This window comes from Elaeis guineensis, chromosome 11 (genome assembly GCF_000442705.2).
Source record: "Elaeis guineensis isolate ETL-2024a chromosome 11, EG11, whole genome shotgun sequence".
NCBI lineage: Eukaryota > Viridiplantae > Streptophyta > Magnoliopsida > Arecales > Arecaceae > Elaeis > Elaeis guineensis.
This window is the reverse complement of record NC_026003.2, coordinates 115540700-115562629: the sequence shown is the minus strand read 5'-3', so window position 1 is coordinate 115562629 and position 21930 is coordinate 115540700. Positions and strand designations below refer to the sequence as shown.

Sequence of the window (21930 nt, the reverse complement as noted above, 5' to 3'; positions counted from 1 at the left end):
ATCCATACCTACGGATAGTTCCATCCATTATTGAAATTATAATTAAGGTACGTTCTGATCAGTGCTGCCTAATGACACTAGTACACTAATTTTTATGACTTTGATGAGCCCGGACAGTGTAGAAATCTTAGAAGTGATCAGAAGTTGCACGTACAAGTGCCTTCAATGGGCTTAAAATGAAGCATATTTTTCAGGAGTTGTGTGGAAGAAGGGATTATTGACACTCCACTTGGATTAGTTACTTCATCGATGAACTAATCAAGTAGGTTTAGAGAATTCTCTACATAAATTTCATTTTTTGTGGTGGCAAGTCTACCTTATAGACTCGCCAAAGGATTTCTAACTTACCAACATATAAAAATGAGAATATTTTTTAGACTTTGTCAACTTAAACCACGTAAGCTAACAAAAAAAATACATTCAAAATTTTCTCTCTTCTTCCTATCACCAATAATTGTTATTAGACTTTCAAAGGTTTAACGTTAAAAAAGTTGAAAAACTTTTAATATTAAAGTTGTAATTGAATTCTCTGTGGATGTTAATTGTGAAGTGAATAACCGAGCACCATTTCACTTGGACCGGCAAAGTGGCAGTGTACATGTCTCATGTTGAGATGACTAGAAGCTAGTTTCTTGGGGAATCACTCTTTTCTCCCTGCTATGGATTGGCACCAGCTCCTCTAGAAGCTTTTAGAAATTCTTCTCTCTTTAAGAGTTGTTTCTTTTAAGGCATCGTTGAATGGTTCAACCTGTGAGGTGGAGATGGTTCTTTTTTCATCAACCCCACATTGTTAAGGGAATTTTGGAATGAGTCCAACTTAAATGTTAACAGTTAGCCAGCCTAAAGTGCTAGACTTCTAAAGCATGATTATTGCAGCCACCAGGACACATGTTAAACGTTTGATAGCATTGACAGAAGCACAACATAATGAAATCTTGTAACGTAGCCTAAGATAACCACGGTTGTTCCTTAAAGTGCATTTTGTGAGGTTTAAAAAGGAAACTTGACTTCAAAGATTTATCTGCAATCAGGTAGGGCCTAAAGAGCATTCTTTCACCCTCCTTTTTCTTTTTTTCTTTACCTTCTTTGCATCCTTTCCTCTACCTTATTTGATACTGGAATCCGTCAAATTAGACATTTTTTTTCCTCATGCATTCTAACAAGAAATTTGTGGTCTTTTCAAGCACGCATAGCCAACTTGTTGTGGTCGAACCGAAGAAATGTTTATTCTCACTGTTACGGTCCCCAGTCTCAGTGTCTTTTTCTTCTCTTTTCTTTTTCAATTTTCTTTCCCATTCAATGCCATCCCCATGGCCGTGCCTTCTAGTGCATCATCATCATTAGAACGAAGTCCAATTATCCGGGCCGGTTCAGGTTTGTGTTCAAAGGTCATAAATTCACACTTTTGGAACGGACTTGATTCTGTCGGTTTGCGCTGCATTTTAGTGCTTTTTTTTCTTCTATCTCTTGGTTGGACTAAAATTTCCCATTTCTCCCTAACATGCGAGAGAAGGAAGTTGTTAGTGTTTATCTCGATCTCCATAACAATCTCTTAATGGCCGTGTTTTTTCTCTACGAGATTTTTTGGTAAGATCTCTTTTTGTATTGATCTTTCTTTTATTTTCTGTAGTTTTATCTCTCAACAGGCTCTTGTAAGTTCTGTATTTATTACTGTCATAATATGGAGGGCACCGATAATTTAGTCAAGAGAAATTCGCGCTTATAAGGAAAAAAAAATCTTTTCCACGGAAGCACCTTTTAAAAGGCAAAACTATGAGGTCTATGGGTCAGAATGGACAATACCTCACATGATGGACCGAGCCCTTGTCTGCAACAATAGCACCTCAGATAGGGATCGAGGTCTGCCTCGATTTTCTGAGATTGAGATTCGTCTCAACTGACTGTGGAGCTCCTCGGACTGTACATATCGGAGTTTCTCTTGACTGGGGGGCTCTGTTATAGTTCGAATAATGTGGAGGGCACCAATAGTCCCACATCGGTTGTGAGTCAAGGAGACTCGCATTTATAAGGAAGAAAAAATTCTTTCCACAGAGATGTCCTTTAAAGAGCAAAATCATGAGGTCCATAGATCAGAGCAGACATTAACTCATGTGACGGACCGAGCCCTTATCTTCAACAATAATTATTGGTATTAGAGTCTGGAGTTGAGGCAGAGAACAATAATAGATTATTTGTGACGGGAGGCTCATTTGACTAAATTTGAAATTCCAAGATGTAATGAAATCAACTTTGTACTCTGGAAGTCAAAGATGCAAACCATATTGGTGAAAGATGGGCACAACATGGCATTTGAAGATAGAGTTCATTAAGAGGGACAAGATGGCATGGCTAATCTTTATCTGCTATTTGATGAGTCAATCCTCTTTAATGTTTCATCTGAGACCACTGCTAAAGAATTCTATACATCTTGAGGATGCAGGATAGAGTTCTGCTGCAAGAGCATTTGAATCGGTTGAATTCCATAATTAGCCAATTAGCATGGTTGAGGTCATAATCAAAGATTATGAGAAAGTAGCCATATTGCTTAGCTCGATACCGGTTCATGCAATTGTCTGGTCATGAACTTCAGTGGTGCGATTGTTCTTAATCTAGATTCGGTGGTGTTGGCATTGCTTGCGGTGGAGGTTCGATAAAGGAGTACTCAGGTTGGTTCTTCAAGTATCATGCTGATAGTTAGAGGAAGATCATTAGAGAAAGGATCAGATAGTGTACTTCTAAAAGTATCCTAGTCTAAAAAATAAGGGCAAAATGCAGTGTCATCACTTGATAGAGTATGACCATATTCGATGATTATGTCCATAGCATGCACAGAAGTAGAAGAAATGATGGTGGTTCTTTGGATTCTCTGATTATAGTTGTCACTCAGGAGTAATTGTCATGCTTAGCCTTTCTTGATTTCCTTTAGTTCATGTGCTCACTATGCTAAACTTGCCCATTAATTTTGGCTAGATGATTTGCTGTGATCCTCACCAAACATGAGACAAATTTTTAGGCTAGCCCCATTCGGAAAACACGAAGGCCAGTGATGATTATGTTTGGTAGGTATCAGTTAGATCTGGACTATTAATCCATCTTCAATGGGCCTAAATCAGTAGGTTGATGCACTCTGGAAGAAGCACAAACAAGGGTCAGATGTCTGCATTTCTTTCCTCAGAATAAATTTATAAGCAGCAACTGTTCTGTTAGGTGAATTACAACTTTCTAACTAATTGATATGAATGTATAACCGATAACTTTGAGCCCCGATTGGAAATGAAACCCCCCTCCTCAGAACATGCATTCCATGTGATTAATTCTAAATATCTTGCATAATTATTCTGATGTTAAGGATTTGTCTGCAACTGAACAAACTGATCCTAGGACATTAAAATTTTCATAAACAGGAGTTCCCATGGCAGTGATGCCATGTAGAGTTCACATTTTAATTCAGAAACACAAGTGCATACTGTAGTACTTTGAATTCTTGCTTTTCTAGCTAGGACTTACAAATTAATTCAGTGTTTTACTGTTGATGGTGATCAAGACTTGGCAAAAATTCTGATGTTGTTATGGCCAAATCTATTAGACTTGCAGGGGAATCGATTCCCAAATCCAGTGTTTGGTCCATGGTTCAGAAGTTGACAGTGATATATTCTGCGACGAGATCATGAGATTCAGGCTGGTCAGGTTGCTCATTAAATTATATCATGATAAAAAAAATCCCTTTCCACTGCCAAAATATCTAGTGACTACCGATTGATGCGTGTAGGAAGAGGAAACTTCCAACACATATGATAGAAACTGATAGAAAGTGGTTTACAAAAAGATCAAACCAAACAGTAAGAACTTCCCTCCACCTTTTTTACTAAGAAAAACAAAATTATAAACCTTATGTGATTTTTAAATTCAGTTCAGTGAGTTGTGAAGTTGTTAAGACTCATAGCTACTCTAATGTTTTAGAAGCTGTAGATTAGAAAGATCAAGAGGGTTCTGTTTATAATAACAGCAAGGATACTTGGCCAATCTTGTTTGCTAGAAAAGCTATATCTATCCAAAGAGGAAGGAAGGAAGTGCTACAAAAGGGTAGATCTCTTGAGAGTTAGATGGTGTGTGCCCATGGAAAACACAATAAGGATACATGACCAATACGGTTTGCTGGAAAAGCCATATCTATTCAAAGAGAAAGAAACAAAATGCTACAGAAGGGTAGAACTCTTAAGAATTAGGTGGGGCGTGCTCAAGATCAGGAAGCATCTATCCAAATAAAAGTATTCCCCGTTCTTAATGAGTTTTCTATCCAATAGCCCAGTGGAGGAATCTTATCATCTCTAGTGTCTTTTGCATCATTTAAAACAGAATCCAGCAACTTCTTAGCTTGAATCATTCACATCACTGTTGTTTGCTTGCAGCACCAGTATAAGCTTTTACCAGTTGCAAGCTCGTTAAGTCAGAGCTTCAATTATGGTCTTATCAAGGTGGAAAGAAAAAGGAAGTTGGAGATGTCAGCACTAACGAAAGCATCCGAGCAGTAAACTAGAATATATTATGGAGTCAAACTCAATCTCAAATAACAAGCAAAAAGCTTGGTGATAGCTGAAACAAGAAATGAACATTATTAACATCAGCAAAGAAATTTCCCAGTTGTCTCTACCTTCTTCCCTCAAAAAAAAAAGATCAGTAAAGGAACTACGCCAGACGAGATTCTAATCCAGATAAGACTAGTGATGCAGCTGTGTGCAAGCTCCCACCATTAAAAGTTTACAACATGGCAAGCTGGTCCAATTTGGGATGGTGAACAGAGGAAACAAGTCTAATACACGTGGGTACAGCATGTGAGAAAATATCTCCAGTGAAAAAAAAAATTATACGGCGATGATACTAATGATGCATATCTTAGTCATAATTATTCAAGTATTTCATTAGAGCCTATCTACGAAGAGACTTTGAGAAGAAGGGATCTTCCGATCTATGCCTCTGTAAAAGCCATAAAACGTAAGTATATCGTAGGCTTAAAAATAGACTGGGCTAGAGAACCTATCAAATAGCCAAAAATTTTCATCAATTTTCTTCCATCAAGAAAACTATCTTAGACATAATCAAAGATAGTGGGTAGTTACCTACCATCCAAAAATATCCAACAGCTAAACTATATGTATGTGGGCCATATCACATGTCATAGAGACATGTCCAGCATAGCGTAGAAAGAAGGTTTGAAGTGATGGAGACCAGTTGCATTGGAGTTGGTAATGTCTAAATTGTGAGTTAGCCAGCACTGCTGACTCTTTTAAACACCCTTGCAGCTAGGGAGATACCATTCCACATGCAACAATAAAGAGGGGTGTTAGAATTTCGTTCACAAGCATATGGCTGGTCTAACCTGGCATGCCATTGGCATTTCTTGTGTGAGGGCTAAAATGATGGCTTCATGAACCAATGAGATGGTTGGTTGGTTAGCAAGCTTCAGGCTCAGAGAGTGGGTCCAACCATGCTGGCCATGAAGAGGGGAAGAGCTTTCTGAAAGCATCCAAATTCATTAGAAGAGATGAAATTTGGAGCTTGCCTTTGAAAGCCACCCAAGTACAATTAGTCAATACTCTTTCGGTAGTGTGGGACACCAGCACTTAGAGGTGAGTCCAATTAATAGAAAAGTGAACGAAAATTCTCAGGCTTCCATTAACTTGATCAAGTACTATAATATCAAGACATGTTTTTTCCTTATTTTCGGTGGATAAAAAACAAATCAGCATACAATACTTAACGAGACAATTCGAAGTAGCCACTGCAATCTTCTGCATCCCCTTTGATCTGTGTTTGGTAATGGTCATTTGGTGCTGAAATGACATTCTATTCCTATGAAGATGCTAGGTAACCTACATCAAAAAGGAGAAGATGCTAGGTAACCTGCTAAAGTCTCTTAGTGGTTGTCATGTAGGCCTGGGATCAGATCCCACTTCCTTTATAGAGTTTAGACTTGAAGAGGTTTTAAGAGTATTGAGGGAGGTCCACCACTTGTTATGTTAGTCCAAATTATCTCTGTGCCTGATCTAAAAAATAAGTTTGTGGAAAAAAAAGATTTCTATTCTTCAGTCAACATTTTCAATTAAATCAAGATTGACTGATAAATTGTACTGTAGCATATGTAGTACTCAACCATTTCATCCAGGAGTTTCTTTAGACACTTTTTGGGCCATATAATTTGAATCATTGAGAAAATGTGGTGTAATGAGGCAAATTTTCAAATGAAGTTTGCAAGTCATAGTTGGATTCGGGTTATATCTTTTACACCTGATTGATCTGTCAATCATTGGATCATGCCTTGCACAGCTCTCAAAACACTCCGTGCTATCTCTTTCATCTACTTGCACAGATCTTGTAGCAGATATTATATGATCCAACGGTGCATCTCACGAAAAACGGTAAATCATCCTTTCGTGCGAAAGATACAGCATGAACTTGTCATAATTATGGATGCATACCTTATATCCTACAGCTTTAGTGAATTGGAACCTCCACTCCAGGATCCAATTTGGATTCTCCAGTTCGGTGTTTATGCAACCATACTCCATCCTATGTATGTTTGATCAGATGGTCATGCATCCCACATGCATCATAATTCCATGAACCTGAGCACATGACTCTCATGCTTGTAAGTGCACCTGTGCCGCCGCTGCACCATGGCTCACTGATATGCCGGCCACGTTTTTCTCACCTAATCCAATTAGAATATTGGAAGCCATTAATTTCTATCATATTACAGACAAAGAGGGAAAATAAATTGAGCAGAGAGATGGCATTGGGATTCGGTCATTTGAGATGCAGCAAATCATAAAACGTATATTGATGCATGAAGAGGGGTGGTCCATGGATTTGATCACATGTTGCATAGTTTTAGCTATGGGAACCCTGCCAACCTTGGTGCCAAAATCCTCACCTTACTTGTCCCCCGCAATGGATGATGTTTGGGCCCCTCCCCTTCTATCTTTTGTATATATGGTGTGGTCCTTGCATTCTAACCACCATTAGTTTTGGGCTGATATGTAGTAGTTGGTTAGTGCAACAAGAAACCTAATCGAGATAAGAAGGGTAAAAGAAATATGGTGTGGCTTGCATATTTATTGTGGATCCCCTGCTATATCATCAAAGAAAAACTAGCGCTTGGTGTGAAAAGCCTCCGAAGATTCCGAAAAACACTCCGCCATTATTTAAACAGTTTGATTCATTTTCTTGTATGTTTGATGTAGCAGATATTTTGTACTCTGATCTTATGGGGTGCATATGAGTCATATCAGACTTCTGTGATCACCCGCTTATATCAAAAAAAATTAGAGGTTGACAATTGCATCACACTCCTCAAGAATATTAGTACTAAAGAAAAGATGAAAGATACTATAATTAAAAAAATAAATGGAAAGACAAATAGTATTGTAGATTGAATAACAGCGATATACATAGCTAATCATAATGGACTCACGCTATGAATGACATTACCAGATGCTCCTTTGATGGAATATTTTACTTTCTAATTCCCACGGATGCTTTTATTCTAGTTTGATATAATAAATCCAGTTTTACTCAAAAAAAAATGTTATAATGAAGAAAGACTTGCATAATATACATGGGATAAGCTACAAGTGTAGCAGCCTTTTCACCATTGGATTTATATCGGATATGAGATTGAATTGAACGAATCTCCCAGCTCGAAATCTTCGAGTATGAGAAAGTGAATCAATCATGGGAGCAGCTGGGCAGGTGCATCTTTTTTGAGCAAAGCATGCATGGCTAAATCCAAAGCAACAATCAACTCCTTTAGGTGAGGTTGCTGAAGGGCTCCGCTTGGTATCAAGTGACGTTAAAAATTATGCTTCGTGATTAGTAAGAAGTCTTGCTTCGAAGTACATGTCTAGGTGGGGGTGGCAGAGGAGGGAGAGAGACAAAATAAGAAGAAAAGGATTGGCATCCAACCATGCCCATGTTCGAGTCAATTCTACCACATAAACTTGGCCTTTTAGGTCCCCATTATTGTTCATTTCACTCTGGTTCATTTATTTATTTAAACTAAAATAAGGTATAACTTGGAAGGTGTCAGCTTACAATCAAGTTGGTAAAATCTTTGAGGATTACTAAATAACCTAGAATCAAATCATTGACACCATTGAAGAGAAACAAAGTTAAAATGACCTATGGAAGCCAAGATTTTTAAATCCTGATAACAATTATCTCAACCAGTGATCAAGACTGAGATAAACCAAAATCTTAATTTATCTCATCAACCAATATAGTAAGTAAGAAAATTTGGAACCAAGATTTTCTAAGATCTAGGCCGGTATGATAAGGTTGAATGCTACCTTCACCAGGATTTAGAGGACTAGGGGTATTTGGGGAGGGTTATCTCCCGTTGTGTGGTCCATTGAATATCATCCTTTTTCTAAAAGAAAAAAGAGGAAAAAGAAGTGAGAATTCCTATGTTTCTGGGGCCATTACCTCTCCTTACCAGTTGGCCTAGTTGATGCGGGAGGCATTAAGTTTGGAGGTTGACAAGCAAAGGTATTATTATCAAGTATTGACAAGAAGAAGAGGCCATAAAATCTTTGACAATTGTGCCAAATGACATGGGTCTAATCTCATCTTCACTAGGTTTTGGAGGCTTGGGAGTATTTAAGGGAGGTCCTATGATTCATTACCTATAGGCCCTTTCTATCACCCAAAAAAAAAAAAAAAACATATCAAATGATCAAGTAGGAATATTTCCCTTTAGATACTTGAAGTTATTGACACTAATTCAAGGCACATGGACGGTTCTTCCTTCTTAAATATTTTTAAATTATTGACGTTGATTCATGGCACATGGAGGGTAGTTTCTCCTTAGACATTTGAAGTTAACATCACTTGCAGAGAATGGGTAGATATACTTACAGGGTGATTGCACCCAACTCAGTGTTTAGAGAACACGGAGTTATTCCTCTATGAATAGCAAAGGCTGGGTGTTTGTCCTTCTTTTCAAGTATTTTCTCAGCCGCTGGATGAGACATCTAACAACTGACATAACACAAGTATCTCTGAAAAGTTTGCTTAACGTGTGGTGAAGGGCTCGAATCATCGGTGCGACTGGTGAGGGAGATATTAAAAAATAATAAAATAATTTATAATAATAATGTAAGTTATATTAATTTTAATAAATTTTTTATTATAAATTGAATTTGTTTATACTTGCTTTCATGCAGGATAGGGCAGTTGTTAAGGCAATGTTAAATTATTTTCCAGTGACAGAACGAGGTTCTATATAAATGATAGAGTCCAGGACATGAATTATTTTGTGTACGGGAGAGGAGATCGCTCTGAAGCATCTGATAAACAGTTTTGGGGGTACTGGATAGGAATTAGAGCAGCAGTTGTGCAAAATTTAACCACAACGTCAAAAATCTCAGGCATCGGATTGGGCTTGGGTTGGGCTAATGTGAGCCCATGCCTAATCTAGCTTGTTTTGTGCCTAAAAATGGACGCTTAGTCTGCTTTCAGGGCTAGATTTTCTTGGCCCAAGTCTTGCTATGTTTTGTGCCCACGGAATGGCTAGGTAGTACATGTGGGGTCCAACATGCCCATGATGACGCCCTTGCCAAAGCCAGAGCCATTGCAGAAGCCATATCCCATTTAGGGGTGTAAATAAGCTGGATTGGATTGGATTGAATTATACCTAAATTCAACTCCAATCCAAAATATTTTGGACTTAAAAATTTAGCTCTAAAATCTACATACTCTACTAGTCCTATCCAATCCAGTCCAAAAAATTCAAATTAAATTGAATTGAATTTTTGGACTTTTACATATATTAAACTGCAATTTGGATCATAATTCAAAACTAAATTATATGAATTTGAAACATATACTATTTATAGGTACTCTATAATATCGTCCTATGTCTAACAACTAATATTATAATAACAATAGATAAGAAATAAAAAATAAAAATTTCAATACCAAAGATCCAATAAATTATGCTATAATAGCATCATATCAAAAACATAACTTCTAAATTTTTAAGAAAAACTATATCACCAAAATATAATAAATTTCATAAAATTTAAAAGAAACTAACTTGAAACGCGTGCGCATATGTATGTATGTATGTATGTGTGTGTGTGTGTGTGTGTGTGTGTGTGTGTGTATGTATGTATGTATGTATGTATGTATGTATGTATATCTATATGTGTGTGTGTGTGTATGTATGTATGTATGTATATATATATGTATGTATATATATGTATATATATATATGTATGTATATATATGTATATATATATGTATGTATATATATGTATATATATATGTATGTATATATATGTATATATATATGTATGTATATATATGTATATATATATGTATGTATATATATGTATATATATATGTATGTATATATATGTATATATATATGTATGTATATATATGTATATATATATATGTATATATATGTATATATATATGTATGTATATATATGTATATATATATGTATGTATATATATGTATATATATGTATGTATATATATGTATATATATGTATGTATATATATGTATATATATGTATATATATATATATATATGTATGTATGTGTGTGTGTATATATGTATATATATATATGTGCATATGTATATGTATATATGTCCATTCTTCTGTATGTATGTAAAATTCAAAAGTCCAAACCAAAAGAATGGATTAGATTTGGTTTGGACATAGTTTGGATTTTGGATTGGATTTGAATTTTATAACATTAAATCCAAATCCAAATCCAAAATTCAAAATTTTAAAAATTGACTCCAAATCCAAAATCAAAGTTCAAAAATCCGATCCAATCTTCTAGTTTGATTTGGATTGGTTTGGATCTTGGATTTTCTCCAATCCACTTACACTCCTAATCCCATTTGCAACCCTGAAAGTCCAAGGCCCATGCAGTTGCCAGGCGAAGTATTTGGCTTGGGTATGCATGGATATTCCATCTTTCTCTCTCTCTTTTCTTTTAGGTCCAATCATTTGTGTGCTCAGCCACATAAGAGATGATCTAATTGGCTGTGTTGTTCATTTTTTCGGAAGACATATTGGGCAGCGAAGTCATAAAAGCAAGTCCGAATATCGTGAAGGAGCGAATAGGCCTCCAACTATGTCATATCTTTCCGGATCCAATCTATTGCAGTGGATCCGTCGGTGCTTCGTTCACTCTTTGGGTGAAAGTGAAATTATTACAGATGTCTGTTGGTAGGTGATCATTTGGTAACCCATTCATTTTTACCTTTGAAGAATGACCCCACAATACCTACCTCTTTATATTTCACCTGGACAGATCTAATGTTACATGATACTATGGAATCTGAAATGTTACATGAACCTTTTAAAAAAGGGGGAAAAAATCCAAACAGCGAATCAAGCCATTCAAAACTGACAAAAATGCTGCTTTAAATGGCCTCTGCTGATTGGTCCTGTTTATGATGAGCATCACACTCTCTTCAATCAGCCACTTTCCTGGTTGCATAAACTTGTACACAATTTGAATTCAATATTGCAATGACAAGATGGTAATTTTGAGGAATTCATGAGAAAGCAATTAGAACAGAATGCTTGATGCACAAACAACCTTCTGAATCCTCCGCTAACAACAAAACAAGTTCAGGGATCTGTGGAAGAGAAATACTGCAGTAATTTTGATGAAAAATCAGATGGTACGCGAGTAGGACGATTGTTTTGGTTAAGGCAAATGGCAGTACATGTAGCTTCCAAGATGGGCTGAAGAGAACAGAGGAATAATAAATTTAGGAGTCACTAACGTCGATAGATATAGCACAAAAAAATTCAATGGAAATCAAAAGTTTGACAGACCTCATAGTTTGGCAGCCTATATATGAAGTGCTCGAAGAACATTCGCGCAGCAGAGATGCCTGGAAGCCTCACCTTGACAACAAATCTATCACCACTCTGGCAATGCAAGAAATCAAAAAACAAAATTCCAGCTGAGTCTAATAAAGATGTGAAACCTCAGCATAGGGATAGATATGACATCAACGCTTCCGGTTGGACACTTGGATCTTTTATCCACATGACATCTCCCAAAGAAGTAGTGATTGCCAACCAGAGAAGACTAATGAAGAGAGATATATGAGGCATTGGAGGATTTCATGGATGTCCCAATTACTAAATTTTGGGATATCAAAAATTATTTTAGAAAGGAAGCATCCAGTGTCCTAAAAAATTCAGGATGCATGACATGGCCAGCCTCCATTCCTGCCTTCGTCTGTTCTCACAAATTCACTCTTCAACCCATCCCATATCATACTCGGCATCTAAACAGCCCTAATTTGAATAGTAGACTAGCTCATCTACAATGGTATCTCTCAACTCATTTCAGGTGTGATGACATCTAAAAATGAATGAGATTCTGAAAATGGAGGGATCATGTCATAGGAGTCCCTAGATCCCGAATCCGAAAAATTTTGTAGTATCAAATATTACCATTACAGATGGCTTTTAGTATCCCAAGAAACTCCGAATGGAAGAGCAATGTCCTTTATTAGTTCCTCCTACTACTTTCATCATTCTATTTGTCTATTCAAAGACTCATGTGCATCAAAAATATATTAACTAGAGGCTGATTCAGCATCCCTATAGGCACAAGGCCCTGTTCGGATGCACGTTTCAAGCATCCACCGGATGGTGCTTATGCATGGAGGAATGGGGTGATGAGACGGAGAGAGTGAGGGAGGAGTTTGTGAGACCAGGAAAAGCCACCGATCATACAATCACTAGAGTTTCTGGACATTAAAATCTGACAAACGGAAACTTTCAGTATCCCTAGAACTTAAGGATCTCAAATTCAGTTGCTTCTCTCAATCCAGTGGTTTCTTCCTTTTCTTGGACTCACCAACCGTTTACTCCTCACCAGCATTTGTGACATCACACCAATAAGAATCTGAGATTCAAACAGAAACTAGAATTCAGAGGATCATCTTGAAAAGTTCATCACTCATGCACCTCATCAATGAGCCCAGGAGTTGAAAACCAACTCAATTATTTAAAAAGCTGGTTTTATGTATAAAATTATAAGGTTTAGGGAACTCTCACAAAATGTATCGTAAAGCATTGACAGTCTGACTGATGCAATCACAACAATGCCGGCTACAACATCCTACATTGTTAAAGGTACCACTAATCTTTTGGTCCAACTACCCTAGTCAAAAGCAGAATTATTTGAACTTTGATAAATTGACAGCAGGAAAAAAAAATACAGTTGCCAAGTTGGAAAAACATGCGAGAAATGATACCAGAAGAGAAAGCAGGAAGCCATTTATAATAACTAATGTAATTCGGGAAACTGGAAACATCTATGCAATATTATTTTAAAAATTTAAAACAAACAAATAATTTTTTAGCAATATAAGCTTAAAAGGGAACAAAGCAAGCAGACATAAAAAATAAATACTATTTTACAATGTACATAAGTCTATGTAACAAAGTACATCTTATGGTTTACCATTAAATGAAAAATTATTCTTATGCTATTCACCACTGCCAAATATATGTAAGAAAATAAACTTAAAAATTATGAGACAACATAATAGGAATTGATATACAAGTCAAAATCTCCATACTAATCTACAATAACCTCAAAATCCAAAGACACCTAAATATAAACCTACTAAGGAAGCATATTACGAGCTGAAATAAGAATGACATAGCAACATAGAAGAGATCATCTCCTAGGCATCATGAATGACTATAATTTTAGAAGATGATGAAGGAAAAAGGAAAATGCTTAACAAGAACATAAACCAACAAAACTTAACTCTGTGGCTCTAGATATGAATAGAAGTGGTCTCTCCTTCCCTAATCAAATTTTAAATTCTTAATGCCCTCTAGCCTGGATTATTTGCTGTCTTCAACCCTTCAGCCTACACGTCCATATTTCTTTCATATAGAAACTAGGTTTCCATCTTTCCAATCGTTAGAGTTTGATTCCAACATGGTTCTCTCCCAGCCAGAAAACAAAAGGAGATGAAAACAAGAAATAAGAGAATTTATGTTGGTTAGAATTTGTAACTGTGGAGGAAATAGGGTTATTTCACGGGACCATCCTCACCTGATGTGTGATAGGATAAGAGACAAAAACACCAGTTTTTTTGGGAACGTGAGTTTCATGCTTCACAAAATGCACATAATACCAATTTCTCAATTTGGTTTCACGAGAAACATCTTCTACATGCACACATATATGTAATATCAAAATGTGCAGGAAATATGATTGCATAGTATTATGAAAAAAAAATGTTGCTCAAAGTTTCATGCTCAAGAAGAAAATTGCAACTTTAGCATATATTTGTTGATCATTGGAATAATTGTGGTTAAACAGGAGGATGACATACTTTTAAAGGTGCAATGTATTTTAGGTGTAGTTCTGACAGGGCTAGTGATTCACCAGTGCGGGCAATTGCATCTGCACTAATGCCAACTCTTTCAAGTAATTCATGACGACCTGATCATCCACAAGAAGCGAGTAGCATACAAGGTTAACTATTGATATTTGAGTAGCAGAAGCAAAAAGCAGAAAAATAAGGTTGTCTAAAGAATGGTAGTATTTTGAGAACAACCACATGAAGTTTATCACCAATAAAAGCAAAGTATACAAATCGTACTGATGCATCTCTACTCAATAATCAGAAAAAGGTAAATATTCAGAGGTTCTATATAACTTCAATCTAAAAATACAATCATATAAATACGTTGGTATCCTTTTCCTGACAGATCGAGCACATTTTCACTCCAATTTCCTCACTTGCAACATATGTTTCCATTAGTTAATTAGACGCATAATTACTAGACTCCTCTCGAGAGTTTCTGCCTTAAAATGGCACAGTGCTTGTTTCCTTGTTAATATTGAAACAGTGAATTGTTGTTGAATTGTCGGAGCATTTGACCCATGAGTAGGACAGCTGATTTTGGTACTCCGGGTTAAGGTTGGATGGGTAAATATGTTCCTTATAAGTAATTATTGGGTTTATACATCGTTTATAAGGGTGATTAAAAATAACAGGTATTTCAGAAGTTTCTGGCAGATTGTTGTGCAACTAAAAGTGAACTCCCATGTCAAATGGCAATGGAAAACCTATATCGAAACTCATAAGTCTGTTGGAAAATAGGGATCTAAAAATCTGTTTGCATTTGTTAGGAGATTTTTCAGAGAAATAGAGGAATGGAGCCAGTGACCCACCAGGAATAAAATCAATGTTACTCGGACAGGTGTCAAGTATCCAAGTGTCCAAAAGAATCCAACATGGGAACTTCAAAAACTCAGATACAGGACGTCTTTATCTTATATATGTATGTGTATATATTTATTGATATATGCATATAATGAATAATAAACTAGATTTATGCTTATTAAGATCATAAACTTCGATAAAAAAAATGCTAACTTATAATTAAAAATTTTTATATGTGCCAAAAATAGACATGTAATAATGATGGTATTATAATTTTGCTAGTATAAAGCATCAAGGAGTGCCAGGAAGTGTCCAACACATCAAAAATCCCAAAATTTGGAGTGTCCAAGTAACATGGGAAAATTTTCAAGGATTTCAAAAAGTTAAAATCTTAACAGAAAAGGAATGAAGAATGGAAATAATAAGGTTTTATTTTCATATAAAATCTTAGAATAAAGACATGTATCTTTCAAGTATCCTTTCCTCCACAATTTGAGCACACATAATATTCACTTATGGAGGTATTGTAAAAAATTTAACAAATTTTCTGCCTTAAATATTGAGGATCGCTATTGTAATTTGTTTCCAAGATGACAATGAACTTGAATCACCAATGCAATTGCCAACTAATGAACAGCAGGAGCATTGACTACACGATAGTAGGATGGTTGATTAGCTTACTTAGTGTTTATTTAGGGATTTATTTTGTCTCACGAAACATGCAATGAAATGTTGACCGAATACTTCTGATCGACCAGTACACTAATTTTCAGTGAACTACCAAGGCTAAAATTGATTGGGATGCCGTGTAGGGCATTAAGGTTAGAGAATAGATTATTTGGCTTGTTTAGACTTTTTAAATAGGATTTTGTAGAAGAATAAAGATGAAGAGGTAGTAACCACAAGAAATAAGGAAAAAAAACAGCCTCAGAACTCAGAAAAGTCAACACTACCGAATAACTCTATAAATTAAAACCTAGGTTAGAGTAGTTGCCAACTTAGATTATGGAACCACCACCACAGAGGAAGTGGAAGCAAAGATACATTTTTTATCCTGTCTCCAAATTAAATCAAAACAAGAAGGGGAAAGGAATTTGGTAGATATTGTTTTACACCTTAAAGTTCCTAGTAAGAGCCCCAGATGCATGAAGACTCCATTTTAATACAAGGATATAATGTGGCTCTATCAGTCAGAGAACACAACAACTGAATGAATAGATTTTTGTTTTCCAGATAAGGTATCATAGAAAACCAAGGTTCTGATTTATATATGCAACTAAGCTTCATATTGGTACTCAAAAGAGTAGGTCCCAGAAAAATAACTGTTTTATTAATCTCCTGTCATGCAAGAAAGATAAAAGGAAGCACCGGACATATAACTGCAGCATTTTTCCACACACTTCTTAGTCCTTGCATTCTGACAGGGGCATTCAAATCAAGTTTCTCATATTCAATTTGACTAATAGATTACCATCACCCAGTTCCAGAGTAGGAACAGAAACATCGGAGAAGAAATTGGCACAGATATGTAAAGTAGCACAACATATCTATTCAAATCAATGATCTCTGTTTGGTAAAGTGTGTTTTTGAGCAATGCGGAGTCAGTCAGTAAATTATGCAGTGGAGCATTCGAGAATGATTGATCCTAAAATGGCATCAACCTATTGACTAATTTTCTAACAAATCAAGAGTGCAAAGAAGGGTTAGAATTGTATCTTTCGTGCAAAAGAATGACTGATCTTCTTTCACAACATCAACAATTGGATCACATTTTACACAGCTTTTAAAGCACAACATCCACTTTGAGATTTGTGCTGCTGATGGAAGGAAGAGGTTTGTTGCGCTTTGAAAGATATGCAAAGCGTGATCCAACAATTGACGTCATGAAAGAAGATCGATCATTCTTTCTTGCGAAAAGAGACAACCAGGACCCTGCAAAGAATATCTTTTAAGGGTGGCCGGAACTTAGTTTTAAGCATTGTATGGCTAGTTACCTATCACTCAACGTCCACATCAAAATTGATACAGCTAAATCTACTAGTAAAGTAACAAAGAATAACATCTACAACAGCTCTAGGATAAAGCATAAAGAGCACTTTGACACAATCAAAAACTTGACAATTCAAAATGAGAAGATATATCATATTCATTTAAGTAGACAAACTCATACATAACTCAGTCATTCTTAATTAAGGATATCAATAAATATGTAACTTTTTCTTCCTTGTGAACTTATTCAGACATTGAAAATAAACAACAGTTTTCCCTTTGTTCTGTAATAGAACAACTTTTCAAGCGGGATGGCAGCATAGCACCCTCTCAAGTTGACCAACTATAATAATAAACTATCTGAAGAAAAAACTCACCATGTTGGCAATAGCTTGCATATATGGCATTGTTAACAACACCATATTGATCAAGTTCATAGTCTCGGACTTTGAGCTCAACTTCAAAAAATTTCTCTGCCCTGAAAAGAGGACGAGAGTTAAAGAGATACATAAATAGTATATTTTACATTCAAAGCATACAGTAATCACATTCAAAGCATCAACAATGCCATTAAATTCGATACATAAATAGTATATTTTACATACACATGGTCACGAAAATATGGACTAGCCCATGGCTTCATTCTAAGGAGCTCCATACCAAATATGGAGGAAAATAAAGTACTAGGCAGCATGCATCGTATTGAAGGCTGAAAACATGGAATATATATTGCATTGTAGCACAAAACATCAATGAGCATCAATTAATTCTTAAATTTTAATATCAATGCACAAAATTCAATCCAAGCATTTATATTTCTACAAGAGGGGGGAAATCATAAAAAAGTAAACGATGGGTAGTTCACAAGAACCTTGCGCTCGCCCATGAAGAACCAAAAAGAGGTTACAACTTTACATAGTGGATCGGCACTAACTTCGATTTGGACACCAAGAAGAAGATTTAGCAAAATTGGAGCGGTTGGGATATTCACTAGGAGTAACTACAAGAATCCACTGAATTATCTCCGAAAGATGAGACCAAGAAATAATTACAAAAAGATCCTTCCTTTTCCATCTACTTCCTTTCATTCTTTTCTAGTACCTTAATCCTCCGTTCCCGTTGGAATCGATCCCCAGGAATCTCCTCGCGGCGGTGGCATGGACGCGCCAGCCGCCTGACTGAGACAAGGTGAGGCGTCCTTCGACGCCGCCGTGGGGCGGTCGACGGATCGGAAGGGCCGCGCCAGCGGAAAAGCCGGTATTCGATCTCCTCCAGAGCTCCGCTCTGGACGGAGTGGAGGCCACGAGGAGAGCGTTGGAAACAAGGCTTTGGACGTGCATCGCGCCACGCGGTGCCGGGATGGGTCGGGCTGTTCCAATATAGTTGGGTTAGGTAGGTTGTGTTAGGTTGGGTTGCGGCGGGGATCTAAATTGGGATCAGAATCCGAATAGGGATGCCCTTTATATATTTGATTGGTGATCTCGAAATTAAAATCAGAATTAAAATAAAAATTTGAATTATTAAAAAAGAGCCGGCTTGAAAACGTGCGTCGCATCATGTAGGATGCACCACGCGGTGCCCGGATAGATAGGGCTATTCCAATATAGTTGGGTTAAATAGGAGGTATTTGGTTGCGGCGGGATCTAAATTAGGATCAGAATTGGAATAGCCGTGTCGCTCACGCATTTGATTTGTGATCTCTAAATTAAAATCAAAATCAAAAAAAAAAAATTGAATCATTAAGAAAAAGTTAATTTTGAATGTGCATCACGCCACACATTGTCCAGATAGATCAGGCTGTTCCAATCTAGTTGGGTTAGGCAGAGAGTGTTTAGTTACGGTGGAGATCTAAATTGGAATCAGAATCGAAATAGCTATATTCCTTGCACATTTGATTCATGATTTTGAAATTGAAATCAGAATCAAAATAAAAATTTAAACCATTAAGAAGGAGTCAGTATTGAATTTTAGATGAATTGAATCATCTCATTCTATTTTAAAATTAAAATCAAAATAAAACTCCTTTCTATTAAATAGGAGATCTCCTCGTCCATCCAACCAAACACCCCTTACATGGCTTGATGTGGTCTGTAGAGGAGTACTTGCAAACCTAATGGGACCACGATGATCGAAGCGATCCAAGTCCAATGAGGTACCTAGTGGGCATTTGGGTCCAATAGATTCCGAGTGGCAATGAATTTAGCATTCTCAGATACCACCGATATGGCACGAGCAATCTTGAATACGGGCATGGGTGATGTGGGTGCACCATCGGAGGATCCGAGAGATGCTGAATTTGCCGCCAGCGACAAAGTCGTCGAGAAAATGGGGTCATACGGGCAACTTTTGCCAAGGAGAAGACATCCAAGGTTTCATCACTGCCACCTTTGCTTGTTGCCACTGTAGCAACCTAGCCTGGTTTGGAGGGGAGTCAGACAGAGGTCGGGTCGCCAGGTTGATCGACGGAAAAGAGTAGTACATCAAAGGGGACCAGTGCAATGAAGTGCGTTAAATGTTGATTTGCACCAGCTTGATTTAGGTGCATTTGGACCTGGTACAGACTTCTTCACTGGGAATGTGGATGAGCCTGATAGCCAGAAGTCTAGCTTTGCAGAAAATTCAGCTGCTGATATAAGCATATACCTTGGTTCCTCTGGACAAGAAGATGGTCGATATGATGGCTTGGCTAACGAGCAGGTTACAGAAGCAAATGACCTTTAGTATGGGGGAAAACTCTATTCAACATGGGCTTTTTTTTTTTTTTTTTTTTGATTTATTTCAAACAAGAATTACAAATTGCTTTGAAGGGGCTAACAAAATGTTAGAGCGACAAGTTACAAACCTTTTCTTCAGCATAGATGTCGTTCCATGTTTAGTCAATGAGAAGTTGCACGATCTAAGCGTGTTGTGATACCAGAATGGATGATATTTGTTTTTTTTTTTTTTTTTTTCTGAAAAGCTTAGCACAAGCAATTTGAACAGATTTACGCAAGATACAGCAGGCTGTCAGGGATTCAGGCAGAATTAGAACATATTTAAATTTGACTCCTCGAGACTCCATCATTCTTTCTATTTTTTAATTAATTAATTATTTATTTATTTTGCTGCTTGCGGTGAGATGAGGAGTTGCGTTGGGGGTTCTGTTGGCCCAGCCAACAAAGCTTGAATGTTAACCTTCCGTTGTCAAACAAATCTTTTTTCTCTGGTAGACATCTAGAGCATGACAAGCTTGTTTGTTTTTAAAGTCATTTGTCTCCATCCGGCATTTTGGCTTGCTAATCATATATAAGGATTTTAACTCCAATCACGTAAGCTTGATGCTGATGGATTGGAACATACTGCAATTATTAACAGCTGCATTGGAAGTTACGCCGGTACATATTTTAGGTATCTTTAGAACTGGAACTTAGCTACCTAAACTGAGAAACAATTAAATTGTCAGAGTTGTCCTGTCTGCAACGAATCGATCCTATTTTCCATCAAATTTGTGGGTGGAGAATAAAGAGAGGTTGTCGATCAAGTGACACTATGCTAGGTAATAAAACGTTTCATCCATCAGCCAGTTCAACCGTGGAGTCCATGTGACAGTTCTACTGCCTGAATATCTTACAGCAACATCGCACGTAAATAACGTTAGGTCAAGCAGGACATGTTAGAAGAGAGTTACCTAGCAACTTTAGATCCGGCCATTGTTGTACGTCTTCAAGGGCTTTCTGGCATTTTGGCCTGCTTTATTTGGATATCATGGCTGTTGCGGCCAATCTCTTCATCATCTGATCGTCGGAAACGAGCGTCTGCAAAAGAAATCCGCACTGACCGGAGGTGACTCCGATGGGGATCCTCCGACGATCAAGTCAGAGAGGAGACTAGACAACAGTAGGAAAGAATCAAGGAGCTCAGCGAGAGAGAAAGCGAGAGTTAGAGAGGAAGAGTTCAGGGGTTTCGAAAGGAACCTCTCCCAGCACTGTTGCCTTCCCCATTTTATAGTAGAGCGCGGCATGGCGCCGTCATTAATGGCGCAGACAATGGAAGAATTGTCAAATCACCGAAAACTGTCAGAGTCGCCGTGAGGCTGTCAAATCGCCGTGGGACTGTCAAATCACTAGGGTTGACCCATGCCTTAGGTGGGATAATGCCCCAGGGCGGCTGTGCCGCACGCCGCTGTCAGGACGGACAGTCTCCAGCAGTCGTACGGCGTTTGAAGGAGCCGACCGACTGTATGTCGGCGCCTGGTTAAGGAATGTCGGGTGAAAACCCAGGGACCCTCCGATGGTCAGTCAGGCGCGTTGCGGGAGTCGGATATCGGGCTCCACAGTTCGGCTAGTCGAGAGCGGAGAGAGTCTGCCCGACGGACGTATACTCGGTCGGTCGGTATCGGCAGTCGTCGATCGGCAGAATCGGGCGCTGGTCAGGCGGGCCCGACGGTGAGTCGGCGTGAGGGGGACCGGTCGGTATATCCCAACAGTTGCCCCCCCACTCCTGAGTCGGATGGTGTGCTGGCCAGCGTCTTTGCGTGGGCAGCAGCGTCGGGCGAAAGGAGTGGATATCCATCGCATTAAGTCCTGATTCTGACGACCGTACCGCTGGTTGGTCCGGTGTCAGGCGTCTTATGAGTGCCAAGTGACTCATTGGTATCAGACGTCCCATCGGTGTCAGGCGTCCCGTCGGGATCAGACGTTCCACCGGGAATAAAAACCGCCATT

The 21930-nt window shown here is 37.7% G+C and overlaps 1 protein-coding gene across 2 annotated transcripts; it reads right to left on the bottom strand.

Moving 5' to 3' along the window:
• Window positions 1–11290: 11290 nt before the first annotated feature.
• Window positions 11291–18659, bottom strand: LOC105054001 (acyl-acyl carrier protein thioesterase TE3, chloroplastic). 2 transcript variants are annotated; one of them, XM_010935367.3, is made up of 5 exons: window positions 18329–18656; window positions 17605–17705; window positions 14402–14511; window positions 11865–11960; window positions 11291–11771 (listed from the first exon to the last, which is right to left on the bottom strand). In XM_010935367.3, the coding sequence occupies exons 1-5, from the start codon at window positions 18565–18567 to the stop codon at window positions 11655–11657; spliced, it is 663 nt and encodes a 220-aa protein (XP_010933669.1). In that variant the 5' UTR covers window positions 18568–18656; the 3' UTR covers window positions 11291–11654. The 2 variants fall into 2 exon arrangements, with proteins under 2 accessions (XP_010933669.1, XP_010933670.1); XM_010935368.4 differs by lacking the exons at window positions 11291–11771; window positions 11865–11960 and adding an exon at window positions 11970–12951 and having other exon boundaries at window positions 18329–18659.
• Window positions 18660–21930: the final 3271 nt, after the last annotated feature.

Coding starts and splice junctions, on each gene's coding strand:
- LOC105054001 (XM_010935367.3), bottom strand. CDS start 18,567: ATGCACGTCCAAAGCCTTGTTTCCAACGCTCTCCTCGTGGCCTCCACT. Junction 14,512..17,604: donor TGCAAGCTATTGCCAACATG/GTGAGTTTTTTC, acceptor GTGGATGATCAG/GTCGTCATGAATTACTTGAA. Junction 11,772..11,864: donor ATAGGCTGCCAAACTATGAG/GTCTGTCAAACT, acceptor TGTTCTCTTCAG/CCCATCTTGGAAGCTACATG.